Genomic DNA, 21,564 nt, shown 5'->3' on the forward strand with positions numbered 1-21,564 from the left:
AAACAAAGCTAAAGCTATTGGAGGCCTGGGTGGTTTGTCACACCAGGTGGTGCTCAGAGACTACTCCTAGTTCTGTGCTCAGGGGTCACTTCCTGATGATGCTTAAGGGACCACAAGACAGTGCAGGGAACAAACCAAAGTTGGTTGCATGCAAGACAAATCCTTACTTCCTATATTATTTCAGTATCAAAATCCTCTTTTATCTTATGATTATCACTGTTTGGGAGTTTGGGGACACACCGAGTGGTGCTTCAGTTACTCCTGGCTCTGCAATCAGGGTCACTCCTGGCAGGGCTCAAGGAACCACATAGGGTGCCTGCGATTAAACTGAGGTCTGTTAACTGGGTACCAGGGCTTGTTACCTGGCACTAAGATAACAGATGTTAGCTATTTAGATCATATTAACAAATTTGAACTTTATTTAAATAACAGTTTTGATGAATTTTTATTAGTGCCAAATTAAGATATGATTAAAGAAATATTATTCTGGCTGCAGCACAGAGCCTGGATTTAAGTGCGAAAGAAAAGAAGCTAGATGACTATTACATAATCCCTATGCCACGTGACTGTGGCCTGACAGTAATCAGTGTCAACAGAGAACGAAGAAAAAGCACTTAGGAAACATACTGAGGAGGAGTTAGGGGCTACAGAGCCAAAGTTGATTGAGAAGGAAGAGTCATGGATGGCCTGGTTCCTGGCCAGATGTATGATTTCTACTCACAGAAATTAAAATGTAAAAAATAAGACCAGATCTAGGAGGAAATGACAGAATGGGCATACAGTGTTAGAATCGGATAGAAATTCTGACATGCTTGCTGTGCCTTCAAGCAGATTTGTCCGACATATCACTGAATATCTAGGAGATGTGAGATTTTAAGTGTGGGAGTAATACATGCAGACGACAACTGAAAGATGGTGAATAATGAAATTGATAAGAGAGAGTATGGGATGAGAAAAATGAATCCTATCATCTGTCTTAGACATTTTCCCCTATTTCTTGTTATAGGAGGTCTGTTTCTTGAGTATCAAATTTTGAGGGAGTTTTAATGAAGATACTACTAGATCCTTATTGTTAGGATCCAGACAAAGGGAGAAGGGGAAAAAAATAATCTAAAAGTTTTCCTTACTAGCTTAGAAGTCTGTCATCCATACAGACTAGAAACTATATTATTAAAGAAAGGAAGTCATGTAGCAGAGACTGGCTACCGTGGGAAAGACGGTCTGTTCTGTTTGTCATGGCAGCACCTTCTGAAACTGCCAAGGCCTGCAACTGGTTAGGGGCCAAGATCAACACACACCTGTTTTAACTGGGAGACCATTGGCACTACCAACAGCTAGGAAGATGACAAAGAAAACCTTTCTAATCTACAAATTCTCCAGCTTCCAGAGGGTTCCCACAAGACTCAGTGGAATTAAAATCTTGACTGAGCTAATGTGAACAGAATTTTCATGCAACAACCTTGGCCTCTGAAAACAATCTTCCATTCAAAAGAATAAAACATGGATAAATAATTATGGGAGGAACCAATGCTCCATTCAACAATCTTTTTCATATATAATTAACTGAATAATGTCTAAATCTGACAAATAAAAAGCACCACTAATTTCTTTCAACTACCATGTAATTGAAAGTCTTTATTTTGGAATATGGCACTGTAGCACTGTGCTGGAGCGCGCACCAGTAGCGTCTCCATTGTGACTTACTACTGTTTCTGTAATATCAAACACACCACGGGGAGCTTGCCAGGCTCTGCCCTGTGGGCGGGATACTCTCGGTAGCTTGCCGGGTTCTCCAAGAAGGACGAAGGAATCAAACTCCGGTCAGCTTCGTGCAAGCTGGCAGCAAACCCCCTACCTGCTGTGCTATCACTCCAGTCCATTTTGGAATATAGTTCGTAAATATCAAAACATGAATTTAGGTTAAAAAAAAACTGGGGCACAAATAAAGCTTTTTTCACACAAAAAATTTTTTTTAAAAAGCAACCTCCCTTGTACTATCCATTGGAATCACATCCTTCTTCCAGTTAAAACTCTATTAATGATCTATTCTCTATCATTATGGTTCTATTAAGAATTTGTATAGATGGACTAACAGTGTAATAAACGTTTTGAAACTGGCTTTATTTCTTTCCCTTTGGTTTATGGGCCACACCTAGCAGTGTTCAGGGCTTACTCATAGCTCTCAGCTCAGAATCACTCCTGGTGGACCAGGGTCACCATATGACATACAGGTATTGGACCCGGGTCAGTCATGTGTGCATCAAAGGCCCTAACTGCTATACTATTGCTTCAGCCTCAGAAACTGGCTTATTTCAAGCAGCAAAGTACCTTTAGTAGTAATTTCAGTCACAAATAGATCAGTAACCTATTCCTTTCAACTACTGTTTAGTGTTCCATTGTACCAGTTTTTGTATCCATTTACTCATTCTAGGACATTGTGGTTTTTCCAGATTTAACTACTATAAATAAAGCTGCAATGGAACACTAATGCAAGTTTTTTTGTGAATACAAGGTACATCTCCCTAGGTTAAACACGCAGTGAAGGAGTCTATTTAGTGAAAGTACATGTTTACCTTCGTAAGAAACAGTTAAACCACTGAAGAGTTTCTGTAATACTCTGCTTTCTAATTATGCATTAAATTTCTAGTTCAACATCTTTACCAGGACTTGAAGCTTCCTTTATTTAGCTATAATAATACATATATTAGCATCATGATGCTGAACAATTATGACGAGTACTTTCATGTGCTTATGTGCATCCAACCTTCAATCCTTCTTGGTTAGATGTCTGCTCAAGTCCCTTAGAATATTTTGCTGGAGTTGTTTTATTTAGGTGCTGAATTTAAGAATTTAGTGAAAGTACATGAAATTTACTTAGGTGCTGAATTTAAGAATTTAGTGAAAGTACATAAATTTAAGAATTTAAGAATTTTTTTTTTTTTTTTTTTTTGCTTTTTGGGTCACACCTGGCGATGCACAGGGGTTACTCCTGGCTCTGAACTCAGGAATCAACCCTGGCGGTGCTCAGGGGACCACATGGGATGCTGGGAATCGAACCCCGGATCGCCCGCGTGCAAGGCAAATGCCCTACCTGCTGTGCTATTATTGTTCCAGCCCCTGAATTTTAAGAGTTCTTTATACACCCTGTATAAAAGTCTCTTAATAAGTGATTTACAATTTTGCAAATTTACAAATATTTTGCAAATTCACAAATATTTTGCAAATTCTGTAGTTTGACTTTTCATTCTCTTGATTGTTTTCAATAAAGATTTTAATTTGATTAAATCCAATTATTCCTGCTATGGATCACATTTTTGGCATAATTTATAGTAACTGCATCTATCTCAGGTCACATTTTTTTTTTTTTTTGCAGAAACTGTCTTTTAATTTTTTTACCCTTTATAATTAGGTCTAAGGCTAATTTGGGATAATCTTTAAATAAAATATTTATTTTTATTTGGGGGCCACATCTGGCAATGCTCAAAGCTTACTCCTGGCTCTGTGCTCAGGGATCCTGAAAACTAGGTGAAACCTCTGGGGTTCTGGGGATTGAACCCAGGTCAGCCACATGCAAAGCAAGTGCCTACCCACTTGCCTATTGCTCAAGCCCCCTAAAATGTGAAGTTTTACGAATTCTACTAGGGTGAAAGTAGGAACTTCAAAGAAATAACATAATTTTCCTGATAATCTCTGAAACTTGGAAATGTTATATTACAAAGCAAAGGGGGAAGTTAATATTACAAACATAATTTTCGTTGCCACTCAATTGACCTTAAAAATAGATCAAATTTTCCTGGATTATCTGGGTGAGTCAAATACAATCACTCCTTAAAGGAGAAAGGGATAGCAGTAGAAAAGTCAAAGGAAGAATGGTGAAAAGGGTGCATCAGGCTCACTTTTAACTGTAGGAAAAGGGGCTGACCATCAAGGGCAGCTTCTAGAAATTAGAAAAACTAAGGAACTGGATTTCCTGTAGAGCCCCCAAATGGAATACAGCCCTGCTGACATCTAAAATTAGCCTAAGGTTTTATTGATTCTACCCCATAAACTAAGAAAATTAATCTGTGCTATTTTTTACAAAGTAGGTTTTGGGAATTCATTGCAGAAAAACCTAACACATCCTGTTGTTCTCAACAGTCATTGGATGTATTTCTGTTTCTTCTGTTTTAAATCTAAGAAGATTCTTAATGCTTGTTCTGTTTATAGTTTAAATATGTTCCCGGTGTAACTAATAAAATCTGTCAGTTTAGCACTGAAAGGAAGGGTGAAAAGAGTTAAGAGTTAGGAATTCTAGTGGTTGCAAGTAACTGACCCCGACAGTCTTGCAATATGTTGCAGCACCTTAGCAATAAGCCCAAATTCTCCTTGGCTTAACTTAGTCCCTCTTATATTACCTTACTTTAAATGTTATAGTTTTCAGATAACTCCAGGCACACTAATTACAAAGGTAAGTGGCAGATTTCCATTAACATGTTTGCTAGCCTAGCTAAGCCACTTCATAGTACTGACTGTTGCCTTGGCACCCAGTTTCTTCAGCTAAATGTCCAATGAGGACGCTAAACTAAGACTAAACCCTTTTGTAAGCACCAGTGTAGGTGACCCCTACATAAGAGGCTGAAGAGTCTAAGTCAGGATGAATTCCCCACCCTCTTTGTGCTCCCCTAAGACAGAACCTCCATGGTAACCAACCAAAATCCTCACTCCTCTTGGTTCAAATTGATCAATTCAATCTATGTCCAGGAAACCCAAAGCACTCTGCCCACAGGTGCGAAAATAGGCTTGTTCCCAGGACCAGTCACTACTGAGGAAATAATAAATGTTAAAGTTAATGAGAAGAACTGTAAGAAATAGGATGTTATATCAGTATTTTCACTGACCACATCTACTCTATATTCATCTGATGCATTACACAGAAACCACTCATTGTATATCTTTTCTATGATAGATATTGTGTTAGAAAAAGAGGATGAAAATGGTGGTAAAAAAATATACTTTATTAACAAATTACTTTAAAATTTATAATCTTTATAATCTTTGTCTGAAATGCAAATTTTCACCCAGAATGAGTTTAGATAGTTCAATAGCTCCATTTTAATAAGGCAAAAATATATTTTCAGAAAAAGATATTCTGCTCATGGTCCCATATACTAGAGTATAAAGACTTAAAAATAAAAACTGTGTATCTTCTTTTTACTACTTAAAAAAACTATTCTCTAAAAAAAAATCTGTCTTTCCAACTAATAAATACATGATTTCTTTCTCCCTTTCTGTTTTAATATCCTATCTTTCCCTGTAGCCCCTCTCCAACTATTAGGAAGAATGATATTCTTCTTTATATATCATGACTTTATAAAATCTCCATCCCATTGTAATATGTTGTCCCTGTGCCTAATAACGCCATCCTCTTTTCCTTGTCCAGCTGCTCAACTGTGTGTCCGTTCTTTGAAACTCAACTCAGATGCTACCTCTTCTCTTGAAGCCTTCTGATCACACACACTCTCTTACACACAGCTACACTTCCCTTGTGTGTTACTTTGAGCTTGCATGCACTTTCATCATAGAATACATGGTATAATTTATAAAACTACACAATAATTACTTATTATATCTGCCTGTCATACTAGACTTTGAATTCATTAAGAACAAAAACAGTCTTATTCATGCATCTTAAATACTCAACAATATTCTTGGGCATAGCAGCAGCTTAATAATAACTAAACTTCATAGACTCCTTAAGAAACCATATAGAGTGCAGGAAAATATTATATTAGAGGGGTCACAATAACTATGATAAATTTAAACTCCAAACATAAAAGTTATATTAAAAGATCAAAATGCACATGGAAGAGGATAATCTGGCAAAAAGGAACAGAAAGAAAAATTCAAATTTCTTATCTTACATTGTCCCTCTATACATTAAACAATTATGTTGGACCCCACTCACGCTATCAAGATCTGTATTCTGTATCAGAACACATAGTCCTAAGTGTCAAAACAGTCTAAGATTTTCAATTACCTACATTAGGACGTTCTCTACTTTCTGTAAGCTGTCCCTCTACTACCACATCTATGCCACCATCACATTTTTAGTTACTTTCAACTATTATGACATATGGTTATGTCACAATGTATATGGGAAAACACTGAACAATATTAAAGAATATCATTATTTCTACCTCTTATGAGTTAAATGGCAGGTTATCAGGGCACCCATTTCAAAACATGTATAGAGAACACTGACTTAGGCCAGAAGCCAAGAGAGTGATTAAAAGATAACTAAATATTAACTGGAGCAATAGCACAGCAGTTGGGCGTTCACCTTTTATGAGGCCGACCAGAGTTCCATTCCTCCAACCCTCTTGGAGAGCCCGGCAAGCTACCGAGAATATCCAGCCTCGAGGCAGAGCCTGGCAAGCTACCCATGTGTATTGGATATGCCAAAAACAGTAACAATAAGTCTCTCAATGAGAGACATTACTAGTGCCCGCTCGAACAAAATATCAACTATATTCTCCACATCTTGCAAAAGCTGGACATTACAAGTGACTTTTCAGAACAAGTGAAAACAGAGCATGGAGAAATAGTCAAAGGGGTTTGATTTAATATGGAAAGGAGCAAGAAGACCAGCAGAAAATAACATGCTAAACTGGTAATTTAGGACAATTTTAGCAGAATACAAAAATCCTAGTGATAACTTCTGAAAGTACAGAGGTGATACTTTTCTCAGAAAGACAGGGAAAGACAGAGGTTAAAATTACTGGTGGGAAATAATAGCTAAGAATGTCCCAAATTTAAGGAAGAAGACATTTACCTAACTACAGGATGTTTAGAAAGTTCCAAACCATTTCCACTCCTCTTGATCTCTACTGTGCCACCGCCTTAGTCCAAGTTACTGCCATTCCTCACTACAACTGCCGCCTCCAGCATCTTGCACAGTTCCCTCAGGACATTTTAAAAATGCAGGGGGTGGGTGGGAAAGGGGGGATATACCGGGGATATTGGTGTGGGGAATGTGCTCTGGTGGAGGGATCGGTGTTTGATCACTGTGTGATTGTACCCCAAACATGAAAGCTTGTAATTCAGGGAGATTCAATAAAATTAAAAAAGCAAAACAAAACAAAAAACGCAATTCAAATGAGTCCCTTCCCAGCTTAGCATCCTCCAACAGATTCCCTTACACTTTTGTATGCTGTTTTCTTTTTTAACTTGAGGCACAATACTGCTAATGACAAGGTTCCTCTCATACATACAATGTTGTTCCAGCACTAAAACCTCCACCCATGTCCCCCCATTCTCAAGTCACTTCCACCTGCCCCTCTCCCACCCAAACGTAAACTTTAAAGAGAAAAGTCTAATTTTTTTTTCTTTTGGAGTCACACCAGGCGATGCTCAGGAGTTACTCCTGGCACTACACTTAGGAATTACTCCTGGTGGTAGTTGGGGGGGACCATATGGGATGCCGGAGATGGAACCCTGGTGGGCCACATGCAAGGCAAATGTCCTACCCGCTGTTCTACTGCTTCAGCCCCCAAGAGAAAGATCTAGATCCTCTGAACTCCAGAAAAAAACTCTACGCTAACAGTCTCCTTTCCTCCTATTCCTCCCCTCTATAACTTCCCATAGTTCCTCAGACTTTACTCCAAGATCATTCCTACCTCCAGATCTTCTTAATCCATTTACTAAACACATAATCTTCTGCATTGACATATGCCCTTTTTTACCTACTGTATTCCTGAACAAACTAGTAAATATCTACTTCAAAGGATTATTATAATAACATGAAAGATGGACCAGGACTATGGTTTAATAACAGAGCCCTTGCCTTGCATGTGTAAGGCCTGGGCTTGATTTCTGACACTGACTCCCCCCTCACCCCACAAAAAGCCTATCTGGACCAGAGAGGTAGCTTAGCTGGCTGAGTTTGAAAGCAAGAGGACTGAGTTCAATCTCCAGCACCATATGGTCTCTGCTGCCCCGAGAGCTACCCCAGAGCACTGAGTCAAAAGTAGTTCTTGAGCAAACATGAATGTGCCTTCCCCATTTCAAGGGGAAAAAAAGAAATAAAGTAACTTTAAAAAAGTTCTACCTAGGGGGCTGGAGCGATAGCACAGTGGGTAGGGCGTTTGCCTTGCACTCGGCCGACCCAGGTTCAATTCCCAGCATCCCATATGGTCCCCTGAGCACCGCCAGGAGTAATTCCTGAGTGCAGAGCCAGGAGTAACCCCTGTGCATCGCCAGGTGTGACCCAAAAAGCAAAAATAAATAAATAAAAAATAAATAAAAAAGTTCTACCTGGGGCTGGAGCAATAGTACAGTAGGCAGGACACTTGCTTTGCCCAGGGCTACCGCAGGTTCAATCCCTGGCACCACATATGGTCCTGAGGCCCACCAGGAGTGACGCTTCAGCACAGAGCCAAGAGTAAACCCTGAGCAGAGCCAGGTGCTGCCAAAAAATAAAGCAAAGCAAGCAAACAAAAAATCCTCTGTCATACAGGTTACAAAGATAACTTCTACTCAGTTCTCATGTCAGGTCAAGACACTCCAAGGTTAGAAGATTCCTGAGGAAGAGTTTACATAATTCCGCATACAATCGTATTAAAAATTGAGACTTGTATTGCACAGGCAAAGGAATACAAAATAAAATAGGCCAAAAGCTGGGGAAAAGCATATGGGGCAAAGCTGAAATAAATAGGTGAGGGTTCCAAGAGTCCTCTCTTACTGAGTCATAGAGAAAGTGCTGACTTCATCTAGCCACAAGTTGTGACAACAAATGAAATTTCACCCATTACCGATGTTCTTAAGTTTGTTTCTTCCCAGAGCTGGTTATATGAGTACCTTCTGCCTTTGCATGCACTAAAGCCCCAGAATACCAGAAAGAAATTTGTTGCTCAGCATAAATAACATTGTACAAACCAGTTTAGGTACACCGAGCCATTTTTACTGTGCTAACGAAGTTTTATGTCACTGTAGGGAAACTGTTCACTGCTAACAGACTAGCCTACTATAAAGACAGCAATCCCAGGCCTTCTATGCTAACGTTTCTGCAGTGGATTCCAAATAGGAAAAAATTTTAATGAGGAAAAATTATTATGCCTCATACCAAAGTCTCAAGAATTAATGCTTTAAATGGGAAAAAAAAAACCCAGAAGATGATAAAATACTAACAAACAAATAATGCTGGCTTCTTGTTATATCCCTGGAATTAGGTATGATGCAGGTAAGACCTTATTTAATGTTTACAGAAATCCCAGCAGGTAGACAAAAAATGAAATTCGTAATTTATTGAAAGTATTGATCGCATGGATATTACACAATTTCATCATGCAATTCCTAATAGCAACAGTAAAAATAGTTTTATTATAATCGCAATTTGGCGAGGGTGGGGAGAAATGAAAGAAAAAGATTCTCCTCACATGTAAGAAGTTTTATCTCCAGGATGACAAACAAAAAGCTAAAAAAAAAAAATTCAAAGGAGAACATTTAAAGAATTCAAAGACATACTGCTAGCTTAGAAGAGAGTGTTTCAAATTAAGCCTGCATAGTCCAGGCTTAAGCAATGTCCTATGCTTTCTCTCAATATACAAAATACCTACCTGTATGGCCCTAATATGGAAAGGATATCTGAAATATTCTCATTCTCTCTTACTCTCTCTCTCTCCCTCCTCCCTCTCTCTTTCTCACTCACTTTCTCTCTCTCTCACTCAATGAATTTGATTACATCAAAAGTTAAAGCTATGCTGGTTAAAGGCACATCAAAGGCCAGAAGGACAGCTCAAGGGGCTGAGCGCATGCCTTGCAAGTTCAAGTCCCAGAACTTCCTGGCTCCCTGAGCACTGCCATCAGTGAACCCTAAGCAGAGAGGTGGGAGTAATGTCTGAGCACCAACAGACATGGTCAAAAGTGCAAATCCTATCCTCCCCAAAGAGGCACACAAAAAAATTCAAGTCCATTAGTGAGAGAGAAAAGTATCTATAACACATTTAACAGAAATTCTGATATAAACATTCTCTTATCAATAAGAAAACAACCCAAATAAGAAAAACCCTTGTTTGTAAATGCAACAACTCAAATAAAATTTTTTAAAAAGTAAATACATGAAAAATTATATAAATGCACATTTAAGTGATATGCTATTTCACATTCACCAAACTGGCAAAAAGTTTTTAAGTCAGATAAGAGCAAGTAGAGTAAAGATAAAACACAACAGATATTTTAATTCACTTCTGGGAAATATATATTGGAAAATATATAGTTAGGAAAATATTTGGAATCCTATAGTAAAGTTGAAGGTCCATATGTGATTCAATAATGCTGTTTCTATATTTACACCCTAGAGAGATCCTGACATACATAATAAAAGAGATGTAACTTTCATTACTGCAGCCTAAATATTATTAGTTGAGATCAAATGTTTAGAAGAAACAAAAAAGGCACAGTTTAGTGACATTACACAGTGACAGCATAAAAAATATGCAGCATTAAAAATGTGCGAACCTATAATTTAAATAACCATTCATCACAAAACAAGGACGAAAACTCAGGGCTTAAAAACGAAGTTGCAGAACCAGAGAGTAATAGTACAACAGGTAGGGTGCCTGCCCTGCAAGTGGTCTAGCACCAAGGCTCCGGAGCCCACCAGGGTTGACCCCTGAACACAGAATCAGGCAGAAGCCCTGAAAACGGCTGGGTGTGGCTCCCAAACAAAAACAAACAAAACCTGAAAAGTTTCAGATGATTATGCGACACTTATATAAATTGTAAAACATATATACATAGTGTATATAAAAGCATTAAAAATAATAAATGTCTTACACAACAAAACTTAACATGAATTATTTGGAAAGATTTCCCCCAGCAGTGCTAGAAACAAGAAGGTCACTCCCGGCCTAATACAGGGGACAGACATCAGGGTCAAACTAGGCTCACACACCTTGGAGGGAATTGGGGGTGGTAGAGGGCACGATACAGCACCAGGGTTTGAGCTCTTGGTCCCAGCACTAATCAAAGCATAATACTTCAAAAATTAGTAACTTATGCTTTGTGAAAAGTATGTTGGCTACTTAGCAGGAAAGAGAATACGGTGGTAAAAGGAATGGACAGAAGGGGTCACTGCAAGAGGGCGATGAGAGTAGAACTTTGTGCCAGGGAGACTTATATAGAGGTGTGAGGTTACATTCCTTAAATTTTAATTGTGTTGCAAACAGTAGAAGAAATGTAATCTTATTCTTCCTGATTAAATATACAGCAGCAAAAAAAAAAAAGTAAACATAAATAAAATTAAGTAAAACACATTAGAATAGACTGGTAACTTACCACTAGGGTGCTACTGCTTTCTCTTTGTAACAATCTATAGTATGAAAGAAATGCTGAAAATCAACACTATAGCTTACACGTCACGGATTTGAAGAAAAGGTCAGGGATGTGGCTCCGTGATAGGGTGCAAGCCTCACAAATGTAAGGCCCAGGATTCAGTCCCCAGCACAAGGAAGGAAAGAGGTACCAGGGCTGGAGAAACAATATATCAGACAGGGTGCTTGCCTTGCATGTGGTTGAATCAGGTTCAGTCCCTGGCACCTCATATAGCTCTCAAGCCCCTCCAGCTGTGATCCCTGAGTGTAAAAAACTAAGGAACGCTGAGGGGCGTGAGCACTCGCGGGCTCTCCGGGCGGCTCTGTCTCACCGCCCACGTTCGGTGCCCTGGAACCGCAGTGTGTGGACTGGATCCTGGATCGGGACGGCCGGTGGTCAAGCACAGGCGAAGGAAGAATGAGGACCAAGCTGGTTGCTGATTAGTTACCGTTTATTCAATCTTCCATCTTTCTCATCTCCCGCACTCCCAGCTCTGGCCTCTCTCTGGATCAACTGCTGCTGCTTTCTGGCTTTTCTCATCTCTCCTCCTACTTGTCTCTCCCACCTTGCCCTCTAGGCTACACCCAGCCAGGTAGCAAAATCAACATAAGAAAGCCCTTCCTGAGGGCAGGGCATTCCAAAGCCCTTCCTGACTCTTAAGGTTTTTTCTTTTCCTTAGTCCAGACACTTATTAACATCTTAATACTAGTTATTTTTGTATGGACATAGCAAGAGATACATTGAGGTTTGCAAGGCAGCTCTCCTGGCAACATCTTGCCACAGGCTCAGACCACAGCACTCAGGCCAGATTAATCATTCCTCACCCTAGCAGGGTCCAAATCTAGTTATCACTGTTTGGATCATGACAACATTTGTCCATAATCAAGCTCTTAACTTATAGTTAAGCATTAGGCACTTTGGCCAGGCCCATCTCGATGCCAGGGTAGCACACAACTCACCGCTTGCCCTGGGTCCTTCTCGTCCCATGTCGGGGACCCTGCTTTGGGGATGCTAGGAAGTAAGGGCAGCTGAGGCTTAGGTCAAGAGAACAGATGCCCTGGAGGAAAATATCATGTAGAGTCAAATGACTCCCAGGTTACAAAAGCATAACATTTGTTAAGTCTTCCTGTGTCCATACAAAAAGGACTTGCTCTGAATAAACTATGCAAAGGACTCAAGGAGAAGAGAAAAACATTATTTACAAGTCAACAGAACACTAAGAAAGAAGCTACAAATAAACAAAGAGGAATGGGAGCACTGTGACGGGAGTAACCCAATAAACCTAAACTACCTGAAGCTATGTTATCCTACACCTGAGCGCAGATCCAGGAGTTAGCCCTGAGCACTGCTGAGTGTGGCAAGAAGATGGGAAAGGGGGATGGGAGAAGGAAGATGAGGAGGAGTGAGGAGGAAGAGGAGGAGGAGGAGGAGCAGAAGGTGGAGGAAGAGATAAAGGAGGAGAAGAAGGAAGTAGAGGAGGAGGAGGAGGGGGGAAGAGGAGGAGGAGGAAAAGGAGGATGTCCTTCTCAATGTCCTTGTACCCAAGGATACAGCAAATACACCTGTCTTGCAAGCTTGGGGCCAGAGAGGTCAATTCCCACGAGTGCAAATTCAATCCCAGAGGCTCAGTTTTTTTGGAAACCCAAATGCCACACAAATAGTGCAATCTTTAGTTGGTTCATGTATGTTCTGAGTCTTTTTGAAGACTATTTTGTCTTTAAGTTACAGGAATATCGAACTGTACGGAAAACCTCTGAAAATGACCAGCTACTAAACTGCTTATTGCTGCCATCTGCTGGACAACGTTCATTCCACTTTCAGCACATACGTTTAAAGAAGTCCCAGAAAGAGAATATCTAACATTCTAAACTATAATCCGTTATTTTATCTAATGAAATAGATAAAGTATCTCCAAATTAAATACCTGTTTTTTTATGTCTGTGAAACTCAGAAAGTCTCTGGTAACAATGATTATTTTTAATGTCGAATATGAATGTAGAAAACTACACAGCCTACAATCTACTTGGAATTAAACATATCCACAGACTACAAACTTTCTAATACAAACACTTGAAAATTATGTTTTACATAATGAGCAATAGTTTCTTTAAACATACCTGCCATTCTTAAACACATAAGAATTTTATGTACATTGTCTGCAATGTTTCTTCAAATAAACATATATAAATGCGTGGAAAGAGATCTAGTATATACCCAGGTATACATCTGATTCCCTAATCTTCCAGATACATGTTAGAAAACTACACTTTCTTCCCACTTGGACCCCAAGATAAGTTTGGGACAATAGGCTCAATGAAATACTTCACACTTACCCACAGACCAAAGTAAATAACTGACATATGCAAAGCATTGATACTCTTCCGCTACCACAACTAACAAGAGGCAGAAAAGAAAATGGCGATAATCCAAGATCAAAGCAGCTTAGAATACTAAATTGCTTTGAATTTTCAAGATCAATAACAGACTTTATAAAAGTTAAAAAATTTTTCTTTTTTTTTCCACCAACACCAAAAGCTGGTGCTTCAGCATTACCTCATACATTGTCTAGCAGAGGATTTCTCAATAATAGTGGAATTTCTTTGCTGTAAATACCATTCTATTTAGAGAATTAAGCAGCATTCCTAACTAACTAGTTGCTATAGGTCCTTTAGTATTAACCACCAAATTACCTCCAGATATTGCCCTTTTAGCCCAGTCTGGGAGCCAATTAACCTAGTTTAATGTAAACAAAGTAAGTCTATATGTATCATAAATGTGTGCATAAAAAGGAGTTCGAATGAAGAGCCAAACGATGAGCTGAAGAGATAGTACCACAGGTAAGGCACTTGCCTTGAACAAGGCCAATGTGGGTTTAATTTCCTCATGGTTCTCTGAGCTCAGCCAGGAGTGATCACTAAACACAGAGTCAGGAGTAAGTCCTGAACACCACCCAACGTGGCCCCAAAACAAAAGCAAGACACATATGACAAATTTACATTATTACATATTAATATCACAGTAAAATGACTGTATCTTAAACTAGGAGAGCTAATAAATTTTTTTAATTTACTTCATATCATAAGTGTATAATACAATGTTCCAGAAGGGTATATAAATTCATACATACTATGCTGTTCATTTCGGAAGACTCATAGCTTCCTACAGGGTGGACATTTCCAATGGGCTCCAAACCCTCTTCATCCCACATGTATGTTCCATCAGAGCTATCGGATGGAGAAAGTTCAAATGAAGAGCCAGCTCTGTAATCTGTATCAGGTGAAATCAAGTTATTCCCAGAAGTATGCTTTGGACATTCACTCCTGTCTTCAATTGTTGTTTTAAAAAGAGAAGAAAAAAATTAAATTACTCATTCATAAAATATCATTATTTTCAGGCTCTAAATACATAAGCTGTAATAATTTAGCAGAGCAAAAAGTTGGAAAAACTCAAAACTACAGAATTTTCAGAATCCTAAGCAATAAAATATCAAGAGGCAAATCTTAAAAATAACTTATTTCAATGTTTTCTAACAAATATAAAGAAAACTCAATGATTTTTCACTTCTACATACCTGAAGATGCAAATGAAGCCTTTCACCATTTCTTAAGTTTATTCATTTATTATTCATTCTTATTCATTTTTAATAAGGAAACCCCTTCCTCTGTGTATATTATTAAGCCTTACACTGTCTCCTTATGAGAAGACAAAGCAAAACTTTCAGTTTTTAGTTAACCACTTCCAACTAGAAGACACTCACAGGTTATGTACATCTGCAGGCCCTCAATTAAACCATGTATCCATCCCCATACCCCTCAATTTATTCCTTTTTCAGGCTGCACGAGTATAAAGTACCATTTCTCCAGGATAACCAATTATAAAAAGAAGTTATTTAACAGGTGCTAGCTCACTTTCCTCAATCAAAAAACAAAGCTCCTCTGGATATATAACTTACACAATTTGCTAAACTAGATATTTAAATTCCTCTTCAAAAAAAAAAAAATGAAGCTGTCCAAGGATAAAAAGTTTTATTAGATTGGTCAAAATCAACATTAACTCACTTATTAACATGAGGCAAATTTACTATTGTTGTTTAATTTTACTGTTTAGTAAAAACAATTGGGCTGGTGCAATAGCACAGTGGGTAGAGCGTTTGCCTTGCATGTGGCCAACCCAGGTTTGAGTCCTCTGTCCCTCTCAGAGAGCCCGGCAAGCTACCGAGAGTATCCCGCCCTCACGGCAGAGCCTAGCAAGCTCCCCATGGCGTATTCCACATGCCAAAAAAAGTAACAAGTCTCACAATGGAGACGTTACTGATGCCCAATCGAGCAAATCGGTGAACAATGGGAGGATAGTGCTACAGTGCAATAAAAACAATAATCCACTGCCACAGGAAGAGACAGTCTAAAATGACATGACCGTGAACACCAAGACCATAAGTATCAACACGATTGTAAACATGTTACCTTAACTATAATAATTAATAGTTACTTTAAAATACATAACTAATAAGAAGGCAGGGCAGGTGCCAGGTGCCACAAATATATGACTCAGTGGGAAAGTGCATGATTTAGCAGTATCAGGCCGTAGGTATTAATGGTATTAATCCCTTTGGTCTGTTTTTCACAGTCAGAAATAAAAAAGGTAAAATCACTTTAAAAATAGTGTTTTTACTCATGTTGTACTATGAGAGAAAATAAGACAGAGAATAAAACTAACAAGAAAGATAAATGCTACCCCACTCCAATTTTGGGGGAACCCACCCCTTTCATGAAATCAATAGCATCCTTGAATTTATTAGACTCCAGGTAAAATGTCAGTTATATTATCTAAGAGAAAGCAAATAAGTGTAAAAATATTAATATTTACCAGAGACACTTATATCTATCCACTCATCAGTTTTAGTGAAGGATTTTTCATTTTCCTTGGGGGAATCACATATATCCTTGGCTGGAACATTTTCATGCTTTTCTTCTTTGAGAGAAATTTCCTCTGGTGTAATTCTAGTTCTGTTGGAGTCTTCTATATCTATAAAATCATCACTAAAATCTTCACTTAAATCATTCTTATCAGAAGATGACAATGAAGACAATGAAATATCATCTACATCGTCACTCAAGTATCTCATTTTAGTATCACTCTTTGTGGTCTGGTCGTTTTCTGTTCTGTAACTATCGTTTTCAATTAGTTCTTGGTCCTTTTCAGTAGCTTCATCCTTAACCATAAGCGCAGCATCTTCCTCCACACACGTGCCAGCATGTGAATTTCTATTACCGTCCACTGTGATATTCCCAGAAAATGGAGGTCGGCTAGATTTCAGTAGAGAGGGATGAATCATCCTATAACCCAAAGTGGAAGTTATGCCTGGGCCATTTGATAAAGCCAACTTCTTTCCACCAGCAGCAAAAGGTCTATTAAATCCATATCCTAAATGTTCATTCCCATTGAGGACTTCTGATTGCCTGGAGTTTCTTGTTAGCATACTTGACCTCAGAGGCACTCTAATAGGTGGCTGTTGGTTCTGATAAGGCTTTGTAAGATCAACCGCTCTATTGAAGGAGTGTGATCGGGTTATAGATGAAGGTGGAAGGAATGAATTCTGAATGGAATGTGAAAAACTCTGAGACCTTACCATTTTTTCGCAAGTAATAGATTTAATATTATCTAGGGATTGTGCTAAGCTTTCTCCAGAACTGCTTCTAGTGGCACAGGAATTTGCTCTAGGTCTCTGAATACTATTACCAGACCGATTTCCATAAAATCCATTAAATTGTGATTTTGGAGCATTGACTGAAGAATATGAAGTCCTTCCTAGTAATGTTCCTTTAGTGAATTTACCCAAATTAGATGACCCAGATAAAGCCTTTTGGTTTAATTCCTCTGTAGATGATACAAACATAGTGGATGGCTTTACTAACTTTGATGTGAGTAAGGAAACACTTTTCAAACCTCCCTTTATCCCGTTTTTGTCAAACATTCCATGAGTAGGTGCCTGTTTTTCAGGATCAGTTACTTTATCATGTGAAATTTGAGAGTCATTAGACTGTTCAGTACTTTGGGCACTACGTTGGTATTTATTTGTCGTTCTCCAATTAAATGAATGGGAGGAAGGGCAATCAGGACCATTATTTTTGATATAACTTCTGACATTGCTGCTCTTGGAAGATCCCAGTAAATTAACTGCTGTCCCATTTGGCATTGGCTGCAGAGTACTTCTTACAGATTTTGCTCCATACTTTGGCAACTTGGAACCCAAAAATGTCTTGATTTGTGTTTTTTCTTCCATGAGCTATAGGTGCATTTGTTCTTAAATTCTGGCAGAATCTGAGGAGACAAAAAAAGTAGACAAAACATTATTAATCACATATTCTTTTATAGTATGCATACTGTCACTGTCATCCTGTTGCTAATCTATTTGTTTGAGCGGGCACCAGTAACATCTCTCATTGAGAGACTTATTGTTACTGTTTTTGGCATATCCAATACGCATGGGTAGCTTACCAGGCTCTGTCTCGAGGGCTCGATACTCTCGGTAGCTTGCCGGGCTCTCCAAGAGAGGTGGAGGAATCGAACTCGGGTCGGCCGCATGAAAGGCAAACGCCCAACCACTGTGCTATCGCTCCAGCCCATAGTATGTATAATCTTATATAATTAAATGAAGCCCAAAAGCGATTCAGGATCCCTAAAAAATGCCTAATAAATCCTGGATACACTAAATTATTTATATTTATGTTAGAAGAAAATTTAGGGTATGGATGACAACAAAATCTGAAAGTAATAAAATCTGACATGCATATCTTCCCATTTCCATCTAAATCATTTTCCACTTTGGGTATTATCTCTTTTCTAAGCATACATAATCTTATAAAAACTGAAATATACTTTTAAAATCTTTTTAACTTAATGGGAAGCATGTAAACAAAAAAAAAACATTAAAAAATTCTCCTGGTATCAAGCATTAAGAGATTATCTATGATTTTAAGCATGTAAAATAATTTCCAACCAGGAATAAAAGTTGATTAGTCCACTAATCTAATCCTCTCAAATATATTTTAAAGATAAAACAAACATAAAAAGGTTCAACGCTCATACAGAAGCATAAATTATAAGTAATATATTCAATTTTGGTAACTGTATAAATTATCATAGCATATAATAAAATTATGATGATGAAAAAAAATTTTATCTTAGTATTATTAGAAATATGACTTATTTGCTCATTGCAATTAAATAAGAATTCTGTATGAGGACATATAAGTACAAAACTGCAAATTTTTTTTCCTTTTTTTAAAAAATTTTATTGAATCACTATGAGACAGTTACAAGCTTTCATGTTTGGATTAATATCATACAATGTTCAAGCACCCACCCCTCCAACAGTGCACATTCCCCACCACCAATATCCCCAGTATAACCCCCCTTTCCCACCCTCCCCCTGCCTCCACTGCAGACAATATTGCCCATACTCTCTCTTTACTTTTTGGCATCATGCTTTGCAATACAGATACTGAGAGGTCATCATGTTTGGTCCATTATCTACTTTTGGCACACATCTCCCATACCGACTGATTCCTCCAGCCATCATTTTCTTAGTGATCCCTTCTCTATTCCATCTGCCTTCTCCCTTCCGCTCATGAAGCAGGCTTCCAGTTATGGAGCAATCCTCCTGCAAATTTTAAAAAATCCATACCTTACTGATAAAATTGTATTGTTTATTAACATTCTTTGCCAAGCTGACTCTTCAAGACCGCATTCTCTCCTGAACACATTCTTGCATGTCTCTCTCTTGTCTCTTTGCTAGCCTTTTCTACTCTGGAGAACCCTGAATTCTCTCTTAAAAATCTATTTCATCTCTTTCTCTCCTCTCACATCCTCCTAAGCAAGTTTTGTTCAACAAAAACTAACTTGCTTCATTTAAAAAACAAAAAATTACCTTTGCCAGTTTTCTTTTTAGTCAAAAGGCTGATTCTAAGTCATTCCTCTTCTTAATAAGTTTCCAGAGTGGGTGGGAGCAATAATGCACAGGTAGGACACTTCCCTTGAACCCACCCAGGTTCAACCCCCAGCACCACATACAGTTCCCTGAAGCCCCCTCCCCAAGAGTGATACCTCAAGGAAGAGCCAGAATTAAGCATTAAGCACTGCCAGGTATAGCCAAAACCAAAGTAAAACAGGGGAAAAAAGAATTGTTAATGGAGTAGAGTATATAAATATGTCAAAAGTATTTAGGAGTCAGAGATGTGGCTTAGTGTTAGAGCACGTTTCATATATAAGTTCTATCCCCAGTATAATAATAAAAAAAACTTTTAAGGCAAACAGATTTTAAAATACACATAGCAGTGTAAAATAAGATTATAGACTTCCTTTCCCCCAATAAATGCATATATTTGTATGCATAAGTGCATATGTTTGCATGTAGTTATATTTTTGTGCTGAACTTTTTCTCAAAACCCTGTCACCTATAGCCAATAGTTAAGAACTTCTAAAACTTAAAGAAGGTCCTACAGGGCCAGAGAGATAGTACTGCTGGTAGAGCGCTAGTCTTATGCCTGGCAAACTGGGTTTGACCCCCCAGTACCACATATGGTTCCCAGAGCAACAGCAAGAGTGATCTGATCCCTGAATGCAGAGACAGGAGAAAGCTCTGAGCACAGCCAGGTGTGCCTGCCACCACCACTCCCCCACCCCAGACCCGCCCCCTCAACAAAAAAAAAAAAAAAGAAAAAAGAAATTTTGAAATTTCAGCTAACGGCACCTTTGAGGCACCATTCTGAGCTGAAGAGTCTGAAACCTTTAGAAACATACCACCCTTTACTTAGATGTACTGATACTGAGACAGGAAATTTAACCAACTCTGAGAAGATAGGAGAGTTCTGGGGCCCCAGAAAAGTTTCCCATCCCCAACAGTAACACACCCTTCAAGGACAGAGAAGCAGAGGCACACTGTTAAACAATGCACGCTGTTTAAAAGAGGCACTGGTGTGGGTAGGGAGAGTGGGGTGTACTAAAATAAGACAGTCTCACAGCTAAGATGGGAAAGACAGGAAGGAGAGTTCAATCATGATGCATCTTGCCATCAGTTACTTAGCAACAACAACAACAGAATGACCACACAAGTATATAAACAAGGGTATAGAAGAGGAGAAACATAATAATGACTACAGCACACAAAACAAAGGAGTCTAACTGAAAGAAACCATTGTACATATGACAATGAGTTATTCGTAACACACAACACCCAATAAAAATACACAACTAATACAACAAAATCAAAAAGGCATAAAGACCAAACAGGTAAACTAAAAAGTTATAAAGCTAATAAAAACAATTAAAAATTATAGTGAGTCAGGATGCATGCCTGAAACTAATATGAATTTACATCAATTATATCTCAATAAAAAAGAAAAATAATTTAAAAAACAGCAAGAATCAGACTAATGGCAAAAAGAAAAATCTTAGTATTAAGAAAGGAAAAAAACTCAAAGATACTAAAGAAACTAAATATGAGATATAGAACTGAGGTGGATAGGCATTTCTGATGTTAGAATAAAGAGAAAAGATCAGCAGTTAAAAGTATATATATCCCACAAAATAAAGGGGTAAAAAGTCTACAGATGAGGAAAAATATACTATAGATCCAAAAAACAAATCTTGGTTAAGCTAATAAAACATCAAGGATAAAAATTTAATTATTCAGAACATAAGAGTAGGTAGAAAATCTACACTTAAAATAGAAATTAAAGAAAATAAATAAAATTTTATGATTGGGTAATAACTCATCCATTGAAATTCTGAGCGCCTCCAGGGATAATTTAGTCTTTCGGAGTTGTCTTTGGGCTTTTTTACAACTTTAAAATTAGGGATAAGACTTAGAAAGCTAATGGTAATATGAACAGTTCTTGTCTACATACTAGCAAATAAATTCTGCCTGGTTCAGTTAACCTCCTTCTATCACAAGGGAAGAAGAAGCATTATATCCACTTGTAATAGCTATTAAACGGTCTAGAAATATCTATAAATTTATCTTTTGCTACATCCTGAAAAACAGCTATACTCCATTCCCACATTAATAACAATAAATTTTAAATACAATGTTTTCATTTTATATCCAATATTTATTACATATAATGAGCAATGACATTGTTTTTTCTTATCTATATCTCTTGTGTCTAGGATTATGAAACACGTGCTTTGCATGTTTGATGTCCTGGGTTCAGT

At 38.0% G+C, this 21,564-nt stretch overlaps 1 protein-coding gene across 5 annotated transcripts in view; it reads right to left on the reverse strand.

The window, feature by feature from the left end:
* Nucleotides 1-21,564, reverse strand: part of CCSER2 (coiled-coil serine rich protein 2) — a 128,042-nt gene that overhangs the window by 61,625 nt on the left and 44,853 nt on the right. For all 5 annotated transcript variants that reach the window (XM_004607421.2, XM_004607422.2, XM_055118773.1 and 2 more), the window contains exons 3-4: nt 16,216-17,670; nt 14,477-14,673 (exon numbers count right to left, since the gene is read on the reverse strand). In XM_004607421.2, the coding sequence (XP_004607478.2) occupies nt 14,477-14,673; nt 16,216-17,632 (1,614 nt within the window). In that variant the 5' untranslated portion in view covers nt 17,633-17,670. The remainder of the gene's footprint in view (nt 1-14,476; nt 14,674-16,215; nt 17,671-21,564) is intronic.

This window comes from Sorex araneus, chromosome 11 (assembly GCF_027595985.1).
Source record: "Sorex araneus isolate mSorAra2 chromosome 11, mSorAra2.pri, whole genome shotgun sequence".
Taxonomy (NCBI): domain Eukaryota; kingdom Metazoa; phylum Chordata; class Mammalia; order Eulipotyphla; family Soricidae; genus Sorex; species Sorex araneus.